General features: G+C 39.8%; 2 protein-coding genes across 2 annotated transcripts in view; both read left to right on the forward strand.

The window, feature by feature from the left end:
• Positions 1-27,655, forward strand: part of ipo11 (importin 11) — a 179,150-nt gene that overhangs the window by 119,463 nt on the left and 32,032 nt on the right. The window contains exons 28-29 of the mRNA XM_066711430.1: positions 18,209-18,304; positions 18,834-18,918. Coding sequence (XP_066567527.1) covers positions 18,209-18,304; positions 18,834-18,918 — 181 coding nt within the window. The remainder of the gene's footprint in view (positions 1-18,208; positions 18,305-18,833; positions 18,919-27,655) is intronic.
• Positions 12,149-16,431, forward strand: LOC136755064 (leucine-rich repeat-containing protein 70). The gene is made up of 2 exons (XM_066711431.1): positions 12,149-12,262; positions 12,422-16,431. Exons 1-2 carry the CDS (start codon positions 12,240-12,242, stop codon positions 14,391-14,393), a joined length of 1,995 nt encoding a protein of 664 aa, XP_066567528.1. The 5' UTR covers positions 12,149-12,239; the 3' UTR covers positions 14,394-16,431.

The following is a 27,655-nucleotide window of genomic DNA, read 5'->3' on the forward strand; positions in this document are numbered from 1 at the left end:
ATTTTTTGGCTAAAGGACCAATTAAATCAATTTGAATATGAGTCCAGGGACCTTCCGGCGGAGTTGATAGTCTGAGTTTGGATTTGTGTGTGAAAGGTGCAGGATTCACCTGTAAGCAGACAAGACAGTGGTTACATGCAGTGGTCATGTCAGCTTTCATAGTCGGCCACCAGTAGTACTGTGTAATCTTCTCTAGTGTCTTTACTACAGAAAAATGACCTCCTACTGGTGAGTTGTGAAATAGGTCAAAAATATCTGGAGCTAATTGTGAGGGAACACAGACTACAGGGTATTCAGATTGTGGCATGTTTACCATGAGGACTTGGCAGAATCACCCGCACCCACCAGAGTACTTTTGTGAGACCAAAACGTAGGTTGTGGAAGCGGTTTCTCCTGCAAATACCAGTGAATATTAGTCTGGATGTCTGAATCTAATTTTTGAATCTCAAAAAGAGACTGTGAGTTAGCCAAGGCAGAGACATTTTCATTGGTAGGCAATGGGTCTGGCAAATGCCACGGACCACAGTGTCTAGCAGCAAATGTAGCACAAAGATCAGCTTCATCATTTCTGATATAATGTTCACCTCTACGATCCTTTCTCACATGGGTTGTAGCGAGCAGTAGATCATCGATGTATTGGACAAGGCACTCAGGTCTGGAAAAACCTTTTATAGCCTCAGCCATCCGCTTGTGAAAAATGGTTGGAGAATTATGCCAACCTTGCTGTAAGTGAGTCCATGTGTATTGCTGATTGTCAAAAGTGAAAGCAAATTTGTATTGGCAATTTTGAGCAAATGGAACGCTCCAGAAACCATTGGAAATGTCCAGCACTGTGAAGACCTTACTGTCATTTGGGACACGGGACAGTAGAGTGGCAGTGTCTCTTCCAATCGGTGCACAGGTAGGTGTCACAGCGTTGAGTCGCCTGTAGTCCACAGTCAGTCTCCAGGATCCGTCCGGCTTCCGCACAGGCCAAATAGGAGAGTTCGTTGTAGAAGTACAATGTCTTATGACTCCTTGCTGTAACAGAGAACTAATAACAGTTGCAACAGATTCGTGACTTTCAGTGGGGATCCCATATTGTTTTTGAAATTTGTGAGGAGGACCATTGATGTCTTCCTCCTGACCCACGTTACCACAATCATGCTTATGCCTGGCAAACACATCAGAGTTTTTGCCTCACTGCATAATTTTCATTGAATGGAAGCGGTAATTCACCTGGTGACTTAATAGTACATACTGCATGTGAATCATTAACAGTGTACACAACATTTCTGCCTCTGTTAAACCAAATCTGATTATTAGCGTAATCAAGTATTACACCTTCTCTTCTCAAGACATCCGAACCAATAACTGACTGACCCTCAGGTAAAGGCATTAATATAGGAGACCAAGTTGTTTGATAATCACCTATTTTCAAATTACATTTTATACCCTTCATAGCAGTAGTCATGTCTCCCTTAAACCCAGATACATTAGCTGTAATACCTGTAGATAATGTGTGTGTGTGTGGAGATTGAGCATGTAGGACAGATACAGAAGCACCAGTGTCTAAGAGCATGTATTGCTGTGGGCCTCCGTCAACAGCTGCTCTTAAGATCGGCCTATTCCATCTGTCCCGGTAGAGCTTCGTTTCTACCTTCAGGGAGGCCACGCACCCCTATGCGTGCTGTGCATGGGCTGCTTTCCCTATGAGATCAGTGCGCAGTTGTTGCACTTCCTGACGCAGGAGCTGTAGCTCTTTCTGCGGATACAGGGGAGGAGTTGAGTACTGAGGAGGAGTCGGTGCTGCCTTTGACTCATCATATGTGGGAGGAGTCATGTTAGGCGCCGCCCCTTGGGGTGTCCCGGCCTGTCTGTTTAATTTGGGGTCAGTGTGAGTCTGATCTCCAACGCGGTCACTTCTGCCCCTGTTACGCTTGTAACCAGAGTTATGTTTCTTTTCCCAGTGAGGATTATGAGGGGGACAAGGCTCATAGTCAGGCTCAGTGTTTAAGAAAACATGAGGCCCCTCGACCTGGAATAGTTTTTCACGGGATTCTTTTTCAGTTTTCCCCTTATCAATTTTAACACATTTCCAAGCTCCTTTTTTCACTAATTCCTGTGCTCTGCAAATTTTAGGAAACAAATTATCCCAATCCTCGGTTGCATCAGCTGAGATGCCCAGGATTGCCTTCAAATCAGGGTGTAATCCATGTAAAAAGGATTTCTTAAACTGTTCATCATATATATCATCATCAATTGTATCCAGAAATAAATAGAGAGCTCGTTTTCTCAGAGCATATGCCCTTACATGTTCACCTTTTCTCTGTGTTGCAGAATAAAATTTACTTCCCCGTACTGGCCACCACTATGTAAGAGAATTTGGAATACTTGGTTTTCCAGTCAATCTAAATAAATAGTTGAACTGAAAACTCATAGGTCAGTTGGTTTCTCTTTTAAGATTCTTTTTAGAGGGAAGATGCGGTCAAGTCACAGATGTGCAATAATCATTTATTTTGACAAAAATAGGAAACTAATATCATTCAATTATATTACTGAAAATAAGTAATATTAAGCTTCTGATGGATTACAGTAAGAAACAGATAATACCCATTCTCTTCTTTCTCCTCACAGTACAGCTTATAGGCCAGTCTGGTCAGGCAGGAAGTGGTGCGTCTCTCTCTGTCTCTCCTCACCAGCTCTGTCTTGTGTCTCGTTGCAGGATAAAGAAGTTAAGAGAAACTCAAATTCTCTTTGTTTTCCCTTTTATAAGGTTTCCTTCCAACCAATAGCATTTTGCCACCACCATGACTTGGGTGCCTTATGCTAAAGTAATTTAGAAGTGGGGGTCATTTCGAATTTGGCTAGGAGCCAATCAGAGGACAGGTCCCTTTTTGGTCTCTGGTCATAAAGATAGGGTTACCAGGGCTACCAGGGAACTTAGATAAAATGGAGGAGGTCTGTTTCCTCTACCAAACCAGATGGTATAGAATTTCCCATAGAAAAATATATTCTAACAAATAATATCTTACACATACAAACTTGACAACAACATACCCCTGACAGAAAAAGTAATGTAATTCCTAGTAGAAAGGCCTGTGTATTGCTTGGTCTGTCCTACAAACATTTGGTAAAACTAAAATACACATTTTTTCAAAACAAATTCTTGAAAGTTTAATTGTAAAATAAAATAAGTACTTAAAATCTTTTATGCATAGTCAGTCAGGCGAAAGAGCCCAGGGGGGAGTGGCAAGAACAAGGGTGCTTGTGTTTTTTATTTTTTATTTTTTTAGTTTTGTTTTGTTTTTTAAATTCAATGTTCACTCATTTGTTTTGCCAACCAATTGAATATGTAAACTCTGGGTTCATGTATATTCAAAATGTAGCCAACATCATTTCAGCAGTTATGAGGCTGTCATTACACCGAACACATCTGTGAATGTTAGAACAGTAGACCTAGTAGTAGCTCATAAAGTAATTAAATTTAGCATACTTGTATTTCTGATGCATTGGACTCATGTCGGTATTTATAAGTTAAGGACTCTCATCAGGAAAGAGAGATGATCACCAGTGTCAGCACTCATCCCTACATAGGTAGACTACTTACAGTTACCCTACAGTTAATAAAATCATTCACTCCTTCACTATGAATTTGCATGACGCCTATAGCATGCGTATATACACTCACCTAAAGGATTATTAGGACCACCTGTTCAATTTCTCATTAATGCAATTATCTAACCAACCAATCACATGGCAGTTGCTTCAATGCATTTAGGGGTGTGGTCCTGGTCAAGACAATCTCCTGAACTCCAAACTGAATGTCTGAATGGGAAAGAAAGGTGATTTAAGCAATTTTGAGCGTGGCATGGTTGTTGGTGCCAGACGGGCCGGTCTGAGTATTTCACAATCTGCTCAGTTACTGGGATTTTCACGCACAACCATTTCTAGGGTTTACAAAGAATGGTGTGAAAAGGGAAAAACATCCCGTATGCGGCAGTCCTGTGGGCGAAAATGCCTTGTTGATGCTAGAGGTCAGAGGAGAATGGGCCGACTGATTCAAGCTGATAGAAGAGCAACTTTGACTGAAATAACCACTCGTTACAACCGAGGTATGCAGCAAAGCATTTGTGAAGCCACAACACGTACAACCTTGAGGCGGATGGGCTACAACAGCAGAAGACCCCACCGGGTACCACTCATCTCCACTACAAATGGGAAAAAGAGGCTACAATTTGCACAAGCTCACCAAAATTGGACAGTTGAAGACTGGAAAAATGTTGCCTGGTCTGATGAGTCTCCATTTCTGTTGAGACATTCAGATGGTAGAGTCAGAATTTGGCGTAAACAGAATGAGAACATGGATCCATCATGCCTTGTTACCACTGTGCAGGCTGGTGGTGGTGGTGTAATGGTGTGGGGGATGTTTTCTTGGCACACTTTAGGCCCCTTAGTGCCAATTGGGCATCGTTTAAATTCCACGGCCTACCTGAGCATTGTTTCTGACCATGTCCATCCCTTTATGACCACCATGTACCCATCCTCTGATGGCTACTTCCAGCAGGATAATGCACCATGTCACAAAGGTCGAATCGTTTCAAATTGGTTTCTTGAACATGACAATGAGTTCACTGTACTAAACTGGCCCCCACAGTCACCAGATCTCAACCCAATAGAGCATCTTTGGGATGTGGTGGAACGGGAGCTTCGTGCCCTGGATGTGCATCCCACAAATCTCCATCAACTGCAAGATGCTATCCTATCAATATGGGCCAACATTTCTAAAGAATGCTTTCAGCACCTTGTTGAATCAATGCCACGTAGAGTTAAGGCAGTTCTGAAGGCGAAAGGGGGTCAAACACAGTATTAGTATGGTGTTCCTAATAATCCTTTAGGTGAGTGTATATATGTGTGTGTGTTTGTGTGTATACAGTATATCAATTACAAAACGAATCAGCAACAGCAACTAACTCACTTCGCCAACATAAATATTATAATTAGGCTTAAAAGATTAAAAGATTATCAGTTGCACAACTAAACACACAGAGCTCAACGTAAGTTAGTTCCTAATACATTTGCCTTACCTTCACTTGATCCATTTATTTTGTCCAGTTTTCAGTTATTTCAGTCAGCTTCTTCTGCAATTTAGACTACACAAACTCCTGCCTTCAATCTAAACCTATTGGAACAACCAATCACAGCTCTGTGTTCAGTATAAAGCTCTCCCCCATAGGCCTAAGAGCCAATCACAACTCGCATTCAACACTGAATTGCCTCCCACATGTTGCGTCAATCAAGACCAGAAGTCTGTAAACAGTATTGTTTCAGAGTCACGGTAGTCCCGCAGGTTTACATTACAGTTTGGTAGTCCTGTCCCAATTTTTGGTAGTCTCGGGCTTCCAGACTCCCGATTTGTCCGCCCCTGAACAATGATTTTTATTTGTTTTAGTGTAATCTTTGTATACGAGTTTACATAACAGAAAAAGTAGTTTGTGTTTAAAATGTATAAACGTCATTACTGTTCTTCATAACTCTACTTAATTTATAAGGATTGCCTGTGAAATAGTCTCTTCAGTTAAATATAATCCAGTCAATAGAGTGTTATTTATGCAAATCACTATGGAGGGTTAGACATTTCCCTGGGTAATGTTGCAAACTTTCCAAGGTCAAGATGAACCCTGAAAGTTTGGTATATACTTGAATAAAACACGTCCTAATTGCATGTGTTTTCGGGGGATTTTAGCTGTTTTTCTCAGTCTGCAATACATCTATTTAAGTTTAAAAACGTTTACTTTGGTAAACATCCAAATGGCCTTTTTTTCTGACTGCATTTATTTTTCTATCTCGGTTGAATGTTATTTTGATGTACAAAAGGCTAGCTGTGTCTGGCAGCCCAGTATTACTTTGATAAGGTAATTACACTAGTGGGCAGCACAATCGATACAAGAGATGTATTTTACTTTAACAGAAGGATGTCAATTTCCATTGGGATGAAAAAATAAAATAAAGAACTGCAGGAAAAAACTAAAATATAAATGTTATCTACAGGGTCATTTTGAATATCAGAGTAATACATTTTTATTTAATTTTAATAATGTGTAATGATGGATATAGTTTGAAAATACACATTTTATTTTTTAAACTATTTTTACAAAGGTGAAATTCCAAGGTTTTATAACTACTGCAGCTTCTTCTATTTCTATTCCTATTTCTACAGCTGCTGTTTTTTTGTAATTGAACAGCTGTTCTGCAGGCTAAAAAAAAGTCTCTTTACTTTCTTTAGATTAATGATAAGAATGATGACAATCGTTTTATACTGTAGACTCCATATATGGTCCTGCTTGCAATCTGAATTAACAGTCTTGTGTGCAGATTCTTCAGTGCAAATGTGATCTTTCACAATAAATTAAACCTGAGATCGCCAGTCACTTTTCCACTTGGGGTATAACATTTCTCATTTCTCTGGCAAGAAATTATTATAGATTTAAATGCGAGTGTGAAAAGGACAATAAGGTCTTTGAAGCACCGTGTTCTTGTCTCTTCAGGTTGGAATGTGATTTTAAGGAAAGGGACTCAAATCACAGTCAGTTGATCAATTTAACCTTATATTAGCGTTAGTGGACCGTCACCATATGATATTTGAAATGCATTTGGCTTGTGATTAGACTGAGTGAGTTTGAGTCCTCATCTCTAAACTCTGCGTAGCTCCAGGAATTCGGCGTACGCTTTTAATGGTGTTGAAAGCAGCCACTCAGATGAAGTGGTCTAAATCCGTATATTGCCAAGCTCAGTGTGACTGTCCCCCAGAGCTGCTCGATGGCCTTTCTGGCTTAAAGACTTACTTAAAGACAAACGAGTCCCCTATTCCCTGCCATGTTATCTAGGTTTAGACTTAATCTGGAAATGTACCAGCTGGTTTTATGCAATGTATTATAAATTCAATGATTTATTGTGTGACGGACCTCTTTCTAAAGGCATATTTTTAAGTTCCTGACAGGAGTACAAAGTAACCCCGGGTAAGGAAGCTGCAGGGTGGGGTGATAGTTTATCAACATAATGATGAACACGCCGGCAAATTAGGTGTTTATAATTCAACGCCACAGTTTTGTCTGCCAGTATGTGTATATCATCAATGATGAAAGTGTTATCTGAACTTGTTCATTATGTCTGTAGGATGTAGTCTAAAAACAGTTCCCAGTGTCTAAAGATCTTTCCCAGGTCCGAGTTTTTCTTTAATCCTTTAGTTTTAAATGACCAGAAATGCAAATCGAGTATTGCATGCTTTGATTTAAATAGTAGTCATGAAGCCCACCTACTACATTACATCCATTTTCACACTCGGACACACACACAATGTCACACACAACTTTAACTGTATGATAAGTGCATAAAATAGATTAGTCTATCAACATCCGTTCGTAAACATCAGCAATATGTGCTATGCGGCCTCTCAAATGAGTCTCACGCAATTAAATAAGAGCTTACCGGTACACTGGGGTGGAAAAAATTAAAAGTATACAGTGAGACATGAATTAGTCAACTGTGGATCTCGATACAAATAAATGAGAACTACGAACTGCTCACTCCCCTTGAAACTACATTATTCACCTATGAAAAGGCATTGATAATCATTTTTTATTGCTCCCTCTTTCCAGAATGATGGCAATGTACAACTTTATTAATTTATTAAATTTTAGGATCATTTTTTCTTTTGCAATGCTAGTGTGTGTAGCTAGAATGTAGATATTTGTCAGAGTATTTGCTTAATTGCTTAATATTATTAAAGATAAGAAACGTATACATAATCTGTGAGGCATCGAATTAAGTCCTTTTTTACCCTGTATGTTAATTTGAAGTTGCCTGTTGAATAATGAACATTGCTTCCATTCCGTTCAGTGTGTAGTTTAGAGAGTTTAACATCCAAGTGGGATCTTTTCTCTTTTTAAAAAAATGATTTTAATGCAACCCTACAATGTACGCTTCGGTGTAAAAAGAAAGCAAGGTCATTTTGTTCTGTGAAGGGAGGAGGGGTAATATTGCTTTTATACTTTTGAACTATTACAAATATAATAGTATATGCTTATTAATCTGACTAAATGTAGGGGGAGAGTTAAAATAACTTCATGATTTGAATATCTCATATTAGGTGGAGGAAAGTCAAAACCAGTTTATTCATTCTGTGGAACGTGATGAAATCCCAAATTAGGTCATGACTAATCATTTCCTGGTACAACACTGAAGATGTTTCTCTCTTAAAGTGGTACAGAGGACCCTGCAGTATTATTAGATCATAGGACACCTGTGAACAAATATGATGCAACACCTAGGCAGTTAAGTCATCGCAGTCATAAGAATCTCACTAAATATGAAAACTGTTACTTAAAAACATTCATCGTCTCTACTCGTGTTACTCTCACACAACGGGGAACAGATATACCTACCTCACGTGCAGCGGATAAATATCTAACAGGATGTCAACCAGAAAATTACAGAAAAGCCAGGGAGAGACGTGCTAGTAAAAATCTCCAAAAGGGCAGGACAACTGTCCTGGGGAGAATGCCTTTGAACGTGTCATGTTTGCTGAACTGAATCCTACACTCCTCAGCCCCAAGTAAGGCTTTCTGGCAAACTGAGGAACTTTCAAACCCTAGACCGATTTGAATTAAGAAAACATATATACACAGACTCCACTGCAGAAGCAAGTAGTTTGCCAACATCACCTCAGGTACAGACGTTAAAACTACAGAGGTTAAGTGGAAGTTCCTCTTGATGAACAAACACGAGGAGTAGCAGAAATCCTCTCCTCTGTTGGAAAGATGCTCAGTTTTTGCACAACACAAGGGGCTTGAGAAATAGTTAAGTCAGCCGATGCATTTCAGAGATTATAAAATGTTTACATATTGTGTATCAGAGTAATAGTTGTGAAAGTTGGGAGTACAGTTCAATTTAATTTCCCAGCCGTCGCTCGATTTGGATAAACATTTTAATGCCTCTTGTCGGTTCTAATCAAATCTACATTTAAAGTGTCGTCTCTCTCTTGTAATTGTAGGTTCAATAGTAGCCTTAGATGTTCAAAAGAATAATTGGGATGTTGAATCATAATTCTTTTATGGGTGTCTTTTTGTTGTTTTGCTTCCTTTTTTCAATTCTAATTTGACATAATTGTAGGCAACTGTTGTCACTTGTTCTTTGTACGACACTTTGATGTTTCTCCAGAGTTTTTTTTTTTCCATTCCCTGATGCCGCACGGGTTTGAACAAAATGTATCTGTTTTGCTCAGTGCGTTTCCTACCCTACGTGCGTTGCACATTCAACACTTGCACCTGTCAACCGATCATGTTTATGCATAAAAGCTTTTTAAATTATTGTCCTGGTATCTCGTGAAAATCTTGTCACTTTAGCGCTACATTCCTAATATAAAAACATACTGAGATATAAAAACTGGCAATTATTAAAATAAATGTTTATTTTTAACTGGAATGAAAGGTTATTTTGTTTCTTTAAAGATGGGAGTGAAAAGTGACTAAATCTAACTTTTTGTGTCATTGGAGTTCGCACATCTTTTCTTCTTGACAGTTTTCCAGTGTCTGTGTGATTTTAACACAGTGGCTTTGTGGCTGTATGTGCATCTCCAAAGTAATTTTCCGATCTGTCTAAAAAATGCTTTTACTGACAAATGATTAATACAGTTTTTCATGGTCAGTCTGATACCTTGGCTTTCTCACCAGCACTAATCTACCGGTCTGTGAAATGTTCTCTCTTCAAAGCTCAGATTATAAAAGAAGTGCTGCAGGAAAACTATCGCCTTTCTAATATGGCAGTGGCTTTGTGTCTATTCCCAAACCACCAAGTGGTGTCAGAGAGAGACGCCGGTAAATTGCACGTTAATAATCTCTTTCTTCTGACAGAGCCACAATCTTTACAGAACGATCAAAACCATTTCCCCCACCATTCCCTCTACCTCAGAGGGTTTAAACCTTCTAAATCTCTTTCTCTCCTTCCACTTTACTGATGCTTTCTCACAGATGCTTTTATTTAGCGTCCCCTATTTACAGTGTTTTAGCAAAGGCTACTTCTGGTTGAAGAAAAATAAAATAACGTCCGTTTCTGAAGCTTCAATTCTCCGAATAAATGTATTGGGTTCTCTCACACTGTGCAGTGAAGCTGGCAGCACCTTATTTATCTGTGAAAACAAAGCAAATGATTAATTTTTTAGGCCTTTTTCATGGGGATAATTCACTTTTAAGCAGAAAATAAATTAATTTGAGTACAAATTGGAAAATGAATTGGTTCGAAATGTAACTGTAAACCAGACCGTAATGGAACATGATATGTGTAAACAGGATTATTTAGTAAATTGCATGGAAGGTTGATTGTCACATATTGTTCAGTAAGAATTTTTATATATATATATATATATATATATATATATGAATTGTACAACTCAAATTCATCACGAGTCATTATTTTCTGTAGTTTTCTTTCCAGCTTATTTATTTGTTGTCAATAGTCAACAACCTATTGCAAACAAGAACTGTCAATATCGCTCTGTGAAGTTTGATACAAGCCTTTAGTATTGCTAGTATACCTCTGAAGCTGAATGTTAAGTGCATTTTTTGCCTGAATGATTTTGATCTGCCATAAAGAATATGAATTGATTTGTAAAAAAAAAGAAAAATGAATTCAAGTTTTCTAATATTCAAGTAATTATCTTTTTACAATTGAAGGTTTCTGTGTGGTTTATAAAGAGAATGATTTTTTTAAATAAGTTCACTGTGACTAACATTTATAAAATAGTGTGTTGTTTAGGAATTCATTCATAAGTTGTGTTTATAAAGAGTCCCCAGACCATGAAGGAAATAATGAAAAGAAGCAAACTGATTACAGCATATTGAAGTGAATCTGGATACTTGCCAACTGTCAGTTTGCAAAAGATTACAGTGCCATATGTGCAATGGCAAAACTAATATCAATAATCTGTATACTTGTGTGTCTCCGAACAAAACCGATTTCAGCTCCACGGTCACCCTCCCATCTTGATAAGAAATCTTTAATATAATGCACTTTCATATCTTGTTTCTTGCTCTGTCTTGGAAGTTTTAATATCATAAGTTTAGGGTTAGGTTATTGGCTTCTGAACATCATGAAAAGTGATTAAAGACAGAAATGAAAAGACGACACAGGCCTGTATGGCTGTTTCCCCAGGTCTCTTGTCCTTATTTCTGTGGAATACTTTATCATTTCAGTTGTAGTTGAAGTTGCTTATATTGTAATGTAGAACATCTTATATGGCCCCTAAACATGTGTGGCATGAATTACCTTTAAATGTACAAGTCAAATATATTTGAATACTTTCAAAGCTGGAGGCTGCATCCTTGGCTTTAGAATTAATTGTCAGCAGTTTAGTTAATGCATTGCTTTTGTTTTTTTTAAGTCGTTATAAAATGTCTTTTGCTAAATGCTTGTAAAAGTGTATACAGTTTATCAATTACTTGCATTTAAACAAAGGTGACCACTTTGACTAAAGTCAATTGTAAGTTTAATTCTGCCTGCTTTGATTAAACCTCACCATGTCAGTGTTTAAATAGAAAAAGGTCGGGATGGAGAAACTTTCTTGTGAATGCAGACACAAATGGCATCTCTTCAATAAGAGAGCGAGACACCAAGAGGCAGTTGACAGTGTGATGATGTGAAGCCAGATAAGACCCAGAATCTTCTACTCTCTTAAACATCTTCAGCTGGCCTTGCGATCTTCCCCTCCAAATAACTGTCTAAAAGCCGTGCAGTTTTGTGTGGTCAAGAAAGTGAAAAGTGCTTTAGTTTTGTTTTTAGTTTATATGGACACATGTAGATTTACTACAAAGAAGAAGCACTGCATTATCTCAAAACAGAGATTTTGATTTTAGCACTTTCATTAACTGAAGTCACCTTTACATGTAACAGAAATGTAAGACCGAAAAACCACCGCAGTACAATCAATCGAGCGGATTTCCCCCGTGCTGCTGTTTCAGGCCACTGGGCTCCTGACATCTCCTGGAACACAATAAGCAACATGTAATGATTACATGACATCCTCCACAGATTTCCTGCATCCTTAGCAACATGGGCTTGACCCAATCAGCACTGAGCTTTTGGTGGGAAAACATGATTTCCTGAATGACAAAAGCTGCAATTTCAGATATTTTCACTCAGTTCTTTTTGTTCACAATGCTGTGGGACCTCTAGCAATAACCAGCAGCGGGTGAACACATCTTTCTATGAAAACATTCTCCTCAGACAAGTAAGTTTTTGTTGTTTTTGTTATAACTATTTTCAAATTGTTGTTCAGTACATATGATAAACTAATTATTTGTGTCTAAAGTACACAATCTAATGCATATTAACATCTCTCCTCCTACACTTTTCCCCCTCCCCTCCGTTTCTCATGTGATGCTGTTAGACATGCCTGGAAGAGGACTCAGTGTGACAGAAGCATGTTGAGGTTTTGCTGTTTTATGACTCTGCTGAGGACATTTGCAGCCAGTTATTGCTGCTCTCTTCCACTTCTGCTGCTCCTCTGGGAATACAGTCTGGCCTGTCCACCTACCTGCCAGGAGTGCTCAACAACTCGAGTGCGGTGCCATGGTTCAGGCCTAGCTTTCATTCCCCAAAGCCTGCCTCACAGCACAGAGGCCGTGTATCTGGGTAGGAACAACATTCCCCGTTTGAGTGCCAGAGATCTAAAGAGGCTGGACAACCTCTCTGTACTTTTCCTCGACAACAGTGGACTCGTGCGTGTTGAACCCCGCTCTCTGACGCAACTCCAGAAACTTCATTGTTTGTATTTGAATGACAACCATATCCAGCACTTGCAGCCTGGGACTTTTCAAGGACTTTCTGGTCTTAGTTGTTTACACCTTCAGCATAATAAACTGGTTTCCCTTACAAAAGGAATATTCACTCACCTGGCTGCTCTCCGTTCGCTGCATCTCCAAGGCAATCGTCTCCAGGACCTTGGACATGCCGTCTTCTCGGACCTGACCAACCTTAGGAGTCTAAATCTGGCAAATAACCGTATTTCAGCGCTCTCCAGCTCTGTCTTTGCCGGTCTCGGTAATCTTGAATTCCTGCACCTGGAGGAGAACCGTCTGAGCCAGATTCCCTCGGGTGTCTTTGCGGCCCTTGGAAACCTTAAGCGTCTGGACCTGTCTCTGAACCCCATTGGCACCGTGCCTTCGTTTGCCTTCCGGGGCCTGAGAAGGCTTCAGTATCTCTTCATGGAGGGTGCCGGGGTTACGCATGTTCACCACGATGGATTTGCCGATCTCGACAGTTTGAGACAACTGACTCTGAGCCGTAACTTTTTGCACTCGGTTCACGACGAATCCTTCTGCTTACTGACGCATCTGAGATACCTACACCTAGATAGGAATGACATCAGTCACATTGGAGTAGACGCCTTCAAGGGAATGTCAGGTTCTCTCAGGTTCCTTAATCTCAGGGAAAACAAGCTCACCTCCCTGCACCCTGACGTACTTCAGCCTCTGCTTCCCCTCACCCAGGTGCAAGTGGCTGGAAACCCCTGGAACTGCAGTTGTGCGTTGCTCCCATTGCAAATATGGTTAACAACAACTTCCTCTATTAAGATGAACATCCAATGCCAGTTTCCTTTACACTTGAAAGGCAGGTTTTTCAACTACGTTAATATACATGAACTTGGTAAGTGCCCATCACCAAATGCTTCTGCCACGACTTTGGGTTCAGTGTCACTGATTACACGGACAGAAGAACGGTTAGAGACCACAACTCCTTCGCCACGATCGACTACCTACAGACACCAGCCCCAGTCAGCACGGGCTATTGCTGTGGAGCAGAACTCTGCACGGGAAAAATTAAGAGCGGTAGAAACTTTGCAGACAACTCCCGTTTTGCCTCTTCAGCTTCCAGCCCAGGCCCCACCGAGAAAAGTTACATTGTTAAGCGGAGAAAGAAGAGAAGGGGCGCAGGAGCCTCTGTCTGTGAAACCGACACCGATGTGTGAGCACAGACTGGCCAGACTGAATGAAGCTTTCAACATCCTCTTGGCATTTCTGGTGATTGCGTGCGCTCTGCTCCTAGCTCTGCTGTACAAGGTGCTGGCTCTCCGGCACCGGCTCAAGATGGCGGGCGGTAGGAGTGTGATTGAGTATTTCAGCTTCTATCACTCCAGTCATTACAGTGTGAGTGAAGCCAACCGGCCACCACCTCTCCCCCAGCCACTTTCTCTCCCCGCGCCAGTACCGCACCCCCAACCCCTGCCGTTGCCCCCTCCCCCACATCACGTGACGGGGGCAGATGTACCAGTGTATTCTAGGATAGGCAAGACCGCGCCTCTGAAACACTACAATGGAAACAGGACACAGGTTATCCTTTTTGAGCATTCAGTGCTGTGAGTCTCTCCGTTCAAAGACCCTTCACCATTTCCGGGCTTTTTAATCATTCTGACAGTGCGGCATTATCCTGTTTTGACCGTCTCCGTTCCGAAACTTTTTGTATGTTGGTTTTCAAAGCGCGAGTTCAGCTTGGGCTAAAGTTTTTATCTGTCTTCTGGAGATTTTCTACAGAATCGAAAGAAAGAAAAAGTTGGAACTTCTTGGGCTACTGTGTTTCTTTTATACTGGGATGAAAGAAACACATTAACATTTCAAGGATGAGTGCAGTGTCACGGAGTTCTCACAGTGAGCGTATCAGTCTGTCACTGTGGCGTAGGGTTGAGCGGATCAAGGCTTTGGACCTGCAGACTGTTGAATGGCGCATAAACATCAGTGCCAGAGACTCCCTCAACCCCTAAAAGACACACTGTAAAATCTTCTATCTTGCTTTTTGGTTTTCTATTCAGAACACTCAGTTGGAGAATTTGTGTCTGTTAACTTTTATTTTAAGTAACAGTTCTCGTGTAATTACTTTGATTATATTAACGATTTTATGTGGTGTGGTGTGTTGTTCTTTCAAGTGGGTATATCCTTATGCATAGTCAAAAAGTATTTTCCCAGCTCCATGGTGTAGCCAGTAAACATTTCAAATCTGCAAATTGTAGATCTTGCCCATGTATCTTTTTGTCGATTGGATGGTGTACACTTGACTGATTATAAATAATTAAAAAAAAAAAAAATGTTCTAATTTAAATATTTGCATTTGAGGCCGGTCTGACTTATACTTTCCCAGAATGACATCGTCACCCATAAAACTGTACAAAAACATATTTTACGCTATAAATTGGAAATTAATCAAGTGAAAAATTGCATTTAAAATACAATTTGGTGCATTAGGGTTGTAAGATTGCTTTATTTGAAACCTCACTACTTTTCCCGCAGACGCGTGCATTACTAAAACATACTATTTTATCTGGCCGGGTGTTGGAAAAACTTCTGATATAACGTTTCCATTGTATTTCAGGCGACAGGATGCAGTTTCAGGCAGATCTGTAATGAATTCTCTATTTTTAACTTTGTACACAATTGGAGCTTTTGTTCAAATGAACACCATTTCTTTTTGAGTAAAATTGGACTTAATTTAACTTTATTTTCTGTTAAAAAGTGAAATGCCAAAAAGCTAGCAATCACTTGCTTACACATTTAAGGCATTTGAGTCATACTATTAAAGGCAGATTTCATATTGCAGATGCATAACATAGATGTTTACTTGTGTTGTATGTAGTATGTCAGTTTTCTTTAATTGGTTAATCAGTCAGTTCTAACAGTAAAGTGTCAGATTCCTTCTTTCCCTTAACTGAAATTAAGATGTTGTGTGATATTGTGTTTGCCATTCTGTGTGAGGGCACTCTAGGGCTGGGGAGAATGTGTTTTTTAAAGAGCATAATTCCGCCTCTATGGTTTCTGTGCTTTCCCGGCGGTGGTTGAATGCTGCGTCTGAATTTTGTGCTTGATTGCATTTATTTGGGTGGCAACACCTTAGCATAAGAGTCTGTAATGGTCTGTGAGTTTACCATTGTTTCCTGTTGGAGAGAGCCTCTTCTCCTGAGGATCTGGCTCTGTGGGAAAGGCAGGGATTATTCTCTTTAAAATCGATCACAGATTTGTGTCTACGCCATTTTGGCTTGTGGTTTGTTTTAATTACGAAAGTGCAAACTGTGGTTTATGAAAGATTTAAAAAAGAAAAGAATGAAAAATAAAATAAGTGCAGAGTCCCAGAAAGCCAGCATCAAAATATCACAGGAAACAGACTAATGTCACACGACACTGCTGCGGCGATGCTCTCCGAGGTCACAGGAGCACACCAGCAATTTTACACACCAGTGCCCTGTCCACTCAAACGCTTAATTCTCAAACTAACTTGGAAGTTTGGTAAACTGTAAGTCATTTCACTGGCATCTGGAACTTGACTAAATGTTGCTGTTATTGACGATGTAGCTTCCAGCTATATTAGAATATTAAACCATTTGTTTCTGGTATTAAAATCCCCTCAAAATAATATTTACAGTCCATAAAAAAGATGATGACACCAGCTCTCCCTGTAGTCCAGTCTGTCTGTTGCAGTACCCATCTCGGCCCAGCACCGATATCAGCAGTGAACTGGTGGGCTTGGAAATGGCGACACTTGCCTATTTCATTCATATCTTGCTATAATATTCCCATTTGTGTAATTGTGGAATCAAACATGGCCGACACAATACATTGATCTAGCCTACTAATGCCCTATGTATTCTGTTACTGTTGCTAGTGGGCAGCGGGGATCTGGGCAGCGGCCTCCACTGACGCCGTGACCCCGCGGGACAGACATCCAACACTATCACTCCTTCACCGAAGGCTTAATTCTGTGTGACATCATGGAACCTTTTTTGTGCTGTCAGATTATTTACCTCTTTAATTACCTGTCATTCACTGCACTAAAGTGTGAATACCAATGTGTTAGTCCCCTGCATCAAGGTTACAGAAAATAAACTGACTTCCTTTTTAAAGTTGTGAATCTATTACTCTGCGCTTGTATAAACTTAGTAAACTTACTTGTAGACCACGTTGAATGTATTTAGCAGGTTCTTGGGTGTTGTATGCGACTCAAAGCTGGTTTCATCGTGGAAGGCCGAGCTATATTCTTTAAATAATTCATTACTGAGCAGGGCCTCATTATTTCCTTTTGAACAAGCTATTGTTATTCTGCACACCTTACCTCTTCATCCTCACCCTTAGATAAAGCTTTACAATGATAAAAATCACAGCGTCCTCCTTTACTGGGGTGTTAAACTAATGAGTTATTTCTGCACTGAGAAGTGGAACAGGAAGAGACATGTCAGTGCATGTGAGGCCAGGCGCTGCTCACATCCACACGGTCTCAGACTCGCAAGGGCCTGGCCGGCTGAAGGCCAGCCTGCTAATCAATGGGTTGAGGAGTCTTTTGGCATTTGAGCCTAGCCCTCTCCCGATCGCAACACCATGAAGTATTTGCACCTGGCCGGTGGAACCGCCCGCTTTTGAGCTGTTACCCTTCTGCACTTGGGGTGAAAACCTTTACTGGAGTTTCCTTGACCTTTCAATTCTGGTTTTTATATTCTACAGCTGGAATTCCCTGCTGCTGTCAGTCCTTAGTTGTCTATTTGTGCCTAAATTGTATTTATATTTTTCAATCACTGAATACAAGGAAATGCATTGAGTACATAGTGCCCCATTTTTCTAAGATGGAAAAGGGTTTAATTAGTAATGGCGGAAGGCAGGTTTATTAAGAGTTACTGTAACACAATGTTACAATCTTCTCGCTGCAAATTATTGCAAAATACTCTTAAAGGATCTTAATTTGAAGAACTGCTGATCTTGCTCATGAGTAAATCATTTACCCACGTTTGTAGAATCGAGCAGTTTGGTAATGCTGATGTAATCCCCGTCCACAGTCTCACTGAGGTCATAATAGGTTCCAGTTTTTCGGAAATAAGGAACAGCAAATAAAAACACAATTAGAAAATGTACAGAAAATCTCAAAGAACACATTAGAAATACACTGGTAATTGCTTTAGATGTCTGGAGAATATCTAATATCACACCCCAGACACCTCAGCTTAGCACTTACGATTATTTGGGTTTGTAATATCAAGGTCAATGGATCCCTTCAGAGTTGGTCTATCTGTTTGGAGTAAGCAAAAAATTGAATTTCTCTAGCTGGCGTAAGTTGGACTATAAGGACTGAGCTTTGTAGTTGGCCAAAACTTCCCTTGCATATATTTTACTCTGTTAACAGAGGGCTTGTTTTTATTTTACAGTGTGATCCAAGATAAGTTCTGTGGCATCATCAACGTTTGTGTGGAGGCCCTACACGATGTCATGACCGAAGACCCCGAAACAGGAACCCACAAAGAGTAAGTTGCAATTCCGTGCCAGAGAGAGATTCCATGCCTAAAACTTTAAAGTATCGCAGGCAAAATGGCAACGTTTAGCACCTTTTCATTGTTCATATCTTGTTGATTTTTGCTCAGCTGTTTTGCTTTTAAACACAAAGATGGAGAGCTGTTTTTCTTATTGACTCTCCTCAGAATTACCCATAGTGCAGTAAAACCATAAGCATATGAGATAATGTGATGGTTCATGTGCCACAAACCATTTTTTTTTCCTTTTCATTGTCCATCAGTCTCATGAAGATTGATACTCTATAAGTCTAACACTGTGGTTTCAATGGATGAGTACCAAATCATATTTGTATCTTCAGTGTCATTAGTGACAGTGAGCGCTAGCAACCCCCTCTGGGATGTATCCGTACAGAACTTGCATCAGTGGCAGATTTTAAGATGCCCTGAAAACATGAGAAGTTTTTTTTTTGTTTTGTTTGTTTTGTTTTTTTTTTAATAAGAAAAGCCGTGTGACAATGTTTGTGTCTGTCTTTTATTCTAGCTGTATGCTCATGACTCACTTCGAGGAGCAGAAACTGACAGAGGACGAGGAACCACCCACGGAGCAGGATAAGAGGAAAAAGAGGGTGAGTACGCCCTCAGACTGCTTTGGCTCCAAGCCTTTTGTAAATGCATCTGCAGAGAGAAACTCATGTGTGCCACAAAACCGCCTTGACTACGTGTGTGTTCAGTTTCGAGCACGGAATAGGATTATTTTATGGTCTTCTGATCGGTTGATATGACATATTTTGGGCATTAGGGAATGTTCTAGTTTAACTGAAATCATGCTTCATAAGGAAAAGAGCTTTAAATACAAGCCAGGTGGTTTTAAAGTGGAAAAATATATGCAAATTAAAGTTATGACCACTCCAGTGTTAAGTCATTGAACTTGCTTCATGTTCACTTAGTAGATAATAAAATACTCAGCCCTAGCACTAATTTAAGTCTTGGTTATACCTGAAATGCAAAATAATCTCTCCAAAAATTGTAGAACTCATTCTGTTATAAATAATCTTCTCTCACACAAGCTGGCTAACAACATAATGAATGCCATCATATCAATTGTGTTTTATTGTCTGACATATTTGAAAACACCCAATCACACTATTTGTGTAATGAGGCTTCGTATGTTGAGAATTACCTGTACAAAAGTACTATACAGGTACATTTTCTGCCCTATTCCTTTAGTACAGCAGTAGTTGTACCAGCCCTCCCAACAGATCAGTGTGGGGGGGAAACATCTTATTGTTGTATTAACTACTAATTTGGTTATATAATCGAGCAGTTGGTTGTTGAAAATATCTGGATTGGTTTGGCTTTCTTTTTGGAACTGAGAGACTATAAGTAATTTTGTCTAACCTATCCACTTTAAAAGCAATTACGAATTATATAAAATACAGCTGTGGTCGGTCACATTGACAGTGATAATTTCTCCACCGTGAAAATGAAGTTCATTACGATTAGCTATCTTTGTGCTTTTCCTCAGATCTATGAGTGCATAAAAAATCCCGTAAAGATAATTTAATTTCTAAAGCGCTGTCAATGGGACGGACACCTACACGTGTAAAATATCAATTTTCTTGCAAACCCATTAGCCGGAGAACCTCAGATTAGATATACCTGGCTACATTCAGGCACTGAAGGTGAATTGCTTATCTTACAGTGTAAGGCCTTGTTTAATTAAAGAGTGGTTCTCGCCCTTCCGCTCAGCCTGACTCGGGATAGCCCTGAAGTTGTTCTAACAGGGAAGGTCGCGGAGGTCGGCCACTGTTAATGTCTGTCAGTAATCCCTGTAGACAGCATTGTGGTGAGCAGGACAGATCTAGTCCAGTCAGTCACAGATGAGCTCCTCATGACTTGAGTTATCTGTAGATATTTCACACATTTTAATTATTAAAACATCATTGATACCAGTATCAGGAAAACTCTTGAATACATTGATACGTAATAAAACATACAACAGACTCATGCTATAAAGAAGTGCCTCACACTTTCGATCCTGAACACGCGTGCCCTAGCCTGGCACGTCAGGGTGTCGCTGTCATTGTTGGGCTTGAAGATGTTCTTTGGGGTGACTTTGCCATTACCTTGGGGGATTTTTGATAACTTGGGGATTTGTTTAATCAAAGTAATCTCCCCATTTCCAGTCTCAGTCCATGCGGTGCTTTTCCCCTGCCTGTGTGACATTCCTCGGCATGTGAACGTACGTTGCCGTGCAGATAGTGGCACATACTTTTGCAAGCTGGACTTAATCTGAACTGTGTGTCTCCAGCATGCGTTGTGCTGCTGCACTGATGACTCATAGGTATTCCTGTTCAGAGGCAAGTTCTTTGTGTGTTTCTATCTGCAGCCTGTCATGCTAAATAATTAATTAATATGTATACATTGAAATGATTCGGTTTAGTTAACCACTGGAAATCAAGCAGGTGAAGACCTTTTCAGCCTCATGCCAATAATGCCGGTGACTGCATTTTATTGGGCAATTATTGGGCAATTATTCCCCAGACTAGTTTAATAGTGGCGTGATACTTTGCCTGCATCTTTTGACACTTATTTCGTTTTTTGTTTTTTTTTTGTTTTTTTTTGTTGTTTAACTTGTCTTTTCTTTCAATTTCCTGTGAAAGTTCTTAAAATAAAAGCAGTGAGGAAAAGGAAGCTCAGTCTAGTTGACCAGGCCACGCCGTCGGATTGAAATACGCCACACAATTGTTTTTATTCTTGGCACAGGAAGGTTGTTTTTTTCCTCTCTCTCTCTCTCTAAAATGTATGTCACAAGAAAGCAGATACACAGATGTTAGAAAAATTAAAATAAAATAATGAAAGAAATTCAATATTATGAACTTAAAACTGCCGATCTGAGGTGTTTAGGTTGTCACACTTCTTTCATGTCTTAAAAGAATATGCGTTTAGAAATGTATTGACAGACACAAGGTCTATGAGGTGGTTTAAAATGTTTGCAATTTAAGAATCCACTTCTGTCGGTGGGGATTGGGGTTGATATCCCTCGACTTTGTTGTGCAGGACAATGTAAGAGCAAGAGAGAACAGAGTAAACAAGTTCATCTGGTAAAAGCAACTCTTTGATAAAGAAAGAGGATACAAGGATACAATTATACAGGTTTTGAAAGTCCCAAGGTGATTATGTATGAAGATCTCACTATTTCATTATTTCTTCCATTTTCATCTTCTAGTACAATTAACTTTATTCAAAGTAAATTCATCTAAAAAGGTTGTACTGATCTAAATTTGTCAGGACTCACACATCCAGTCTGTGAGATCTTTCTGACAACATGTCATATAAAACAGTGTTGAAGATGGAGATGGTTGTCCATGGAGATATCGTGTCAGAAATGCTAGCATTTTTAGCAGCAGAAGGTAAAGTACAGATGTACGTTTGAAACGATGATGCAGTGATTGCATCCCACCGTGAGCCAGGCTCAAAGAGCTGTGATAATTCAGCAATAAATCACATCTTCATCTGCTTATATAAGCTCAGTCAATCCAGTATGTTGTTGAGAGAGACTGACACCTAAGAGTTTTCGACATCAGAAGTAAAATGTTGCCTCTAGCACTACTTAAATTGTAAGCTTCACTTTGTAAACCCTCTCTGTACAAGCCAATCCAGCTATCAGATGTGTGGGGCACATAATTTACTTGCTTTTTTTCAAGGGTGCCACTTCCATAGCAAGCCAAAACACAATGGATTCAAAAAAGAAAAGAGGAACCTCTCGTCTTTGTCTTCAACTGAAACATAAATACCAAACAATTTCAATTTTTAAAACAACCGTGTAAAATCTGATCCTAGAGAAGGCATGTGTTGTCCTTCATTCAGTGTTAGACTTCTATCATTTATGCATGATCCAATTAATTTAAAAGATAAAACAACATAATAACAGTCATTGCTAGAGCCCAGGAAAGCAAGGGTTTCATATTTTTTTCCTTTCTGTTTTTGTTTGGATTTGTTTGTTTGTTTGAGGGGTTGTATGCAAATCACATTTTCTACTTCTACTTTGGCAATATTTCGCTGTGTGTCCTCCTGGCTGATTTCCTCTCTCTGTGGATAATGTGATATTAGTCAGTTTCTCGTATTCGGCGCTCGCTGCTCTTGGAATCTGTTCCGAGGGCTTGTTGTCAGCCTCCCCCACTGTGTCGGTTCATCAGAACTGATTGTCCTAAATTGGAGCACACTAGTGGTATGCAAAATCGTTTGAGGACTGAACAGAACATTTGCTTGTGACTGCGTGTGCTCTGCGGTTTTAGGAGAACTCACACAAAGGGTTAGTGCGTGTATGAGTTGGACACAATGATCAACACCTATAGTTGGTAGTACTGGAGCAGGGAAATGTATGGGTTAGATCATGATGAGCATAAAGCTTTGTCAAGGTAGTGGAGCTTTCCAGCACTCACCACCGCAATGTGTGAATTTATTTCAGCTTTTGCATGTCAGCTCAGTCGTTGACTAAATCAACTGTAGTTTAATAGGTTTAATAGGATCCCACCCCAGGTGTCAGGGAGTCAAAGATAAGCCTGTATAATCGCTGGACGTTGCCTCAGACAGGGCCGAGACCGCAGTCACTATTGCTGGGCTTTTTTAGCTGGGATGTTTGGGCATTTGTAGTAGGTGACACTGCAGTAAGTACTCCAAAGCACATGACATAATTCAGAAAATAGTCCAATACAAATTGAACTCGAAAAAACATCTTATATAGAGACATTTCAGAAATTCTTTGGCTGTACCTTACATTACTTTAAAAAAGGATAAGCGCTGCGCTTTAAACCTGTAATGGTAGTAGGAGCATGGGAACACGGAAAATAATGCCGAATCCCAATAATGCTTAGATATAAAATTGTGGATCAAAAAATATTGAGTTATCAGGTGTATAATAGCAAACACAGCCCACAGCACATTAAAGTATAACTGCTTTCCTAGGTAAAACTTAAATACATTGTTATATCCTTGCAGGGGAAACAATTCCAAGAGGAATTCTCTGTGCAGGATTGTAGGCACTAAATCACTTCAATAACATGTTAATTTGGTTAACTTGCTGCCTGTGTCCTAGAAACTGTTATCACACTGCCTTCCAAATATAAGCCTACTTTCAATTACATTGACATGGTGTATAGGGAACTCATAAATTACAAACCAAATAAGGGTTAATTGTTTTAAAAAGCACTCGGGATTATATAATGAACACAGAATTGAGTGGGATCTATAACAGAATCCCAGTTAATCCAGCAGCTTTGATCTCTTTGTCATTTTGCTTATCCTCAGCTTGACAGTTTGTCTTCACATTCACAAAAGCATTTTAATATCTGTTGGCATAAGTCTTAAACTGTGTTATTTGTCCAGGACATTTGCATGTTTTAATTATTTTTCTTTGAGTGTTAAAAGCATAAGAGAAAGTATGCTCTTGCATACAGAATCACGTGTCAGTTTCTATCTTTCGACAGCCGGCTGCGTTTGGTTTCGAGTTCTACCTCGCATGATTGATAGCCAGTGAAGAGATTGACAGATTAAGAGTCATTGCTTAAATTGAGACAAAATCATGACAAATTATTATAGAAGAAGTCGTCTTTTTATTAGTTTATTCTTTAAAAATGTCACCATTTTTTATTTCTGAAAGTGTTTCAACTGCATTTCCTTAGATAATTATGATTGATGGCATTTTTACAAATGATACATTTCAAAGTCATACATATACTTAAAATGTAATCGATATAGGCTCTAACACAGATAATGTTAAGCTGCGGTTGCAACCCTGGTTATCTGACAGAGAAAGCCGCTCTGAAAAGGGCTGGGGAATATTGCTACCCAATCCGTGACTCAATGTCCCGTAGCCCCTTTGAGAGCTAATTTACTAATTGCAAGACAACATAATTTCGAATATCAGTCTCTGTCAGAGTGTACAAGTTTGAGAGCTTGCCAGAAAAATCTGGTAATAAGTATCAATATTTGTCTTTGAATTCACAAAAGAAACAACAACTTGTGCCTTAAGAAGCAATGCAGTACACTATCAGAAGCCATATTATTATGTTAATCTTAAAGGAATAAAACATTTCCAGAACAAATTGTTATTTTCACTTTATCTTTGAAACATTAATATTGTATTTGATTTTAAATATTTAGCTTGGTATACCTGCATTGTAACATATTATAAAGTGTACATCCAGAATTCATGAGGAATGTGTTTGTGTTGTTGTTGATTCAAACAGAGTAGCTCAGCATTGGGATTATGCAGGGTTGTCTTCATAGAAAGGCTTTTAAATGTTTGAAATCTCTTATGATATGAATTAGTAAAGATAATGGTAACTGAATATTAGCCATATTATTATTATCTGATTTCTTTACAGACAACCTTATCCAGGGTGACTTACAATTGTTACAACATATCACATTATTTTTACATGTGTACCCATTTATACAGCTCGGCATTTACTGGAGCAATCTAGGTAAGGTACCTTGCTCAAGGGAACAACAGCAGTGCCCCCCACCTGGGGATTGAACCCACAACCCTTCACACTCCAGAGTCCAGAGCCCTAAGCACTACTCCACACAGCTGCCATAGTGAGATCTACTCTTGCCTAATGCAGTTTGTGGTTTGCTGAGAAAGCTAGTTTAGATGTTTTTGTGGACGTTCATCATTCTTTTCTTAATCCACTAAACATGTGCTGCTGCATTAATGTACTCTCCATGAAGGGAACTGCATTTAAAAAGGGTAAGACCTCCTGCCTCTCGTGTTTTGTTGTCACCCAGGTGCACTTCAGCTCCGGCCCTGCAGGGGTCATTGTGACTCTGCTTCCCTACCTCCCTGCCTGGCTGATCACAGTATAGTCATCAATCCTCTGTGGGGGTCACTCCACTCCACTCAATCGCTCCTAGCACTTCTCTGTGCTACTTTACTCACTGTCATGGATATGGATATCCTTTGCTCGGTCAGTCCTTTGTGATTTTCGACGGCTAGATTGTTAAATAATTTATTTACTAATGTGTAAAGAGAATTCAAAGTAATTCAGTTTAGTGCTTTGATGAATTGAATATGTATCGGCAGTGTGACAGTTTGCAAGATTGTGCAAGCATATATATTCCCCTGAATTACAACCCCTGTAGGCTGCAGGCTAAAATTTATTTCTTGAGTATTGCTAAAATGCATGTCCTAGTACTTATGTTGCTACTTAACATTGGCACAAAGAAGGCATACGATTCCACGTGTGTGTGATTTCCGAGATTTTTCCTTATGTTTGTCTTTTGGGTATGTGCCCCAGCCTGTGTTTTTATCATCAGACATTTTTTAAATCAAGAGTATCCTCTGGGACATAATTTCAGCTGAGGCAGAATAGCAGAGACACAGAAACAACCAAAAACATGCCGGTTTATTGCAAGATGTAGAGGGCTGACCTCCCCGAAGCTGAGAGGAACGTGGTTTTGTCAAAGGAAAGTGAAATGTAGTTGTTACAAACAGAAGTTCAGGTGGCAGTGTAAGAGTTCATTACAGCGGTGGAAATGAAGCAGGAGTGTACAATAGCGGAGAGGAAAGTATGCGTTACTGTCAGCAAAGGTCATTTACTGATAACAAGACGTATGACAACACAGTGAAAGCCAAGTAGCACAGTGTGGTGATGGAAAGAAAGCTCAAATAAGCCTTGAATCCTGGTTAGGATAAACCGCAAGAAAAGCAGCTGAGTGAAGTCACTGCACAAAGAAAGTGAGCTGGAATTTGTAAGATGAATAGAACAGGAAATGCTGTTTGATAGATGATGGGGGTGAAAAAAACGTTCTGGCTAAACTATAGACTGATACAACTGACTGGCTATGCAATGAAATGTGCCGATGGGGGAGTTCATCTCAGGTCGGCCTGGGTGTAAGGAGATGGGGGTTCTGGATTAGTGCACAGCGTACTTCACAGCGTCTCTGTTAAAGCTGGCTAGAGCCCTTTGGTTTTCATGCATAGATCCCTATTGTTGCTTAGTGTTTAATAACCCCTAGAAAACAGATTATTTTACTGCACTTTGATTTCTCCTGTTTCTGTTCTTTATGAATTCTTCACTTCTTCTAAACTCAGAACAACACTACTGATTCTCATATACATGTACATTTCACCTAAGTCTATACTCTCTATCGGTGATGTCAAGTCAATAGTAGATTTTTTCAGAAGCTTATTATTTTAGATTTCTTAAAATGTTTTCCCTTGTTTCTCCACTATACTAGACAGTATCGTTAATTCCAATTACCATAGTTTAATAAGAATTCTCTGTCCATCTGAGGAATTTTAAAAATGAACAAAAATTTAATCTCTACTTTAAAATATATATACAGTGAGGGGAAAAAAGTATTTGATCCCCTGCTGATTTTGTACGTTTGCCCACTGACAAAGAAATGATCAGTCTATAATTTTAATGGTAGGTGTATTTTAACAGTGAGAGACAGAATAACAACCAAAAAATCCAGAAAAACGCATTTCAAAAAAGTTATACATTGATTTGCATGTTAATGAGGGAAATAAGTATTTGACCCCTTCGACTTAGTACTTGGTGGCAAAACCCTTGTTGGCAATCACAGACGTCAGACGTTTCTTGTAGTTGGCCACCAGGTTTGCACACATCTCAGGAGGGATTTTGTCCCACTCCTCTTTGCAGATCCTCTCCAAGTCATTAAGGTTTCGAGACTGACGTTTGGCAACTCGAACCTTCAGCTCCCTCCACAGATTTTCTATGGGATTAAGGTCTGGAGACTGTCTAGGCCACTCCAGGACCTTAATGTGCTTCTTCTTGAGCCACTCCTTTGTTGCCTTGGCTGTGTGTTTTGGGTCATTGTCATGCTGGAATACCCATCCACAACCCATTTTCAATGCCCTGGCTGAGGGAAGGAGGTTCTCACCCATGATTTGTCGGTACATGGCCCCGTCCATCGTCCCTTTGATGCGGTGCAGTTGTCCTGTCCCCTTAGCAGAAAAACACCCCCAAAGCATAATGTTTCCACCTCCATGTTTGACGGTGGGGATGGTGTTCTTGGGGTCATTCCTCCTCCTCCAAACACGGCGAGTTGAGTTGATGCCAAAGAGCTCGATTTTGGTCTCATCTGACCACAACACTTTCACCCAGTTCTCCTCTGAATCATTCAGATGTTCATTGGCAAACTTCAGACGGGCCTGTACATGTGCTTTCTTGAGCAGGGGGACCTTGCGGGCGCTGCAGGATTTCAGTCCTTCATGGCGTAGTGTGTTACCAATTGTTTTCTTGGTGACTATGGTCCCAGCTGCCTTGAGATGATTAACAAGATCCTCCCGTGTAGTTCTGGGCTGATTCCTCACCGTTCTCATGATCATTG

Source organism: Amia ocellicauda, chromosome 8 (genome assembly GCF_036373705.1).
Source record: "Amia ocellicauda isolate fAmiCal2 chromosome 8, fAmiCal2.hap1, whole genome shotgun sequence".
Lineage (NCBI taxonomy): Eukaryota > Metazoa > Chordata > Actinopteri > Amiiformes > Amiidae > Amia > Amia ocellicauda.

Bases quoted from the DNA above. Each gene is read 5' to 3' on its own strand.
- LOC136755064 (XM_066711431.1), top strand. From the start codon at position 12,240: ATGAAAACATTCTCCTCAGACAA. The intron at 12,263-12,421 runs GTAAGTTTTTGT...TGATGCTGTTAG, and splicing joins AAAACATTCTCCTCAGACAA to ACATGCCTGGAAGAGGACTC.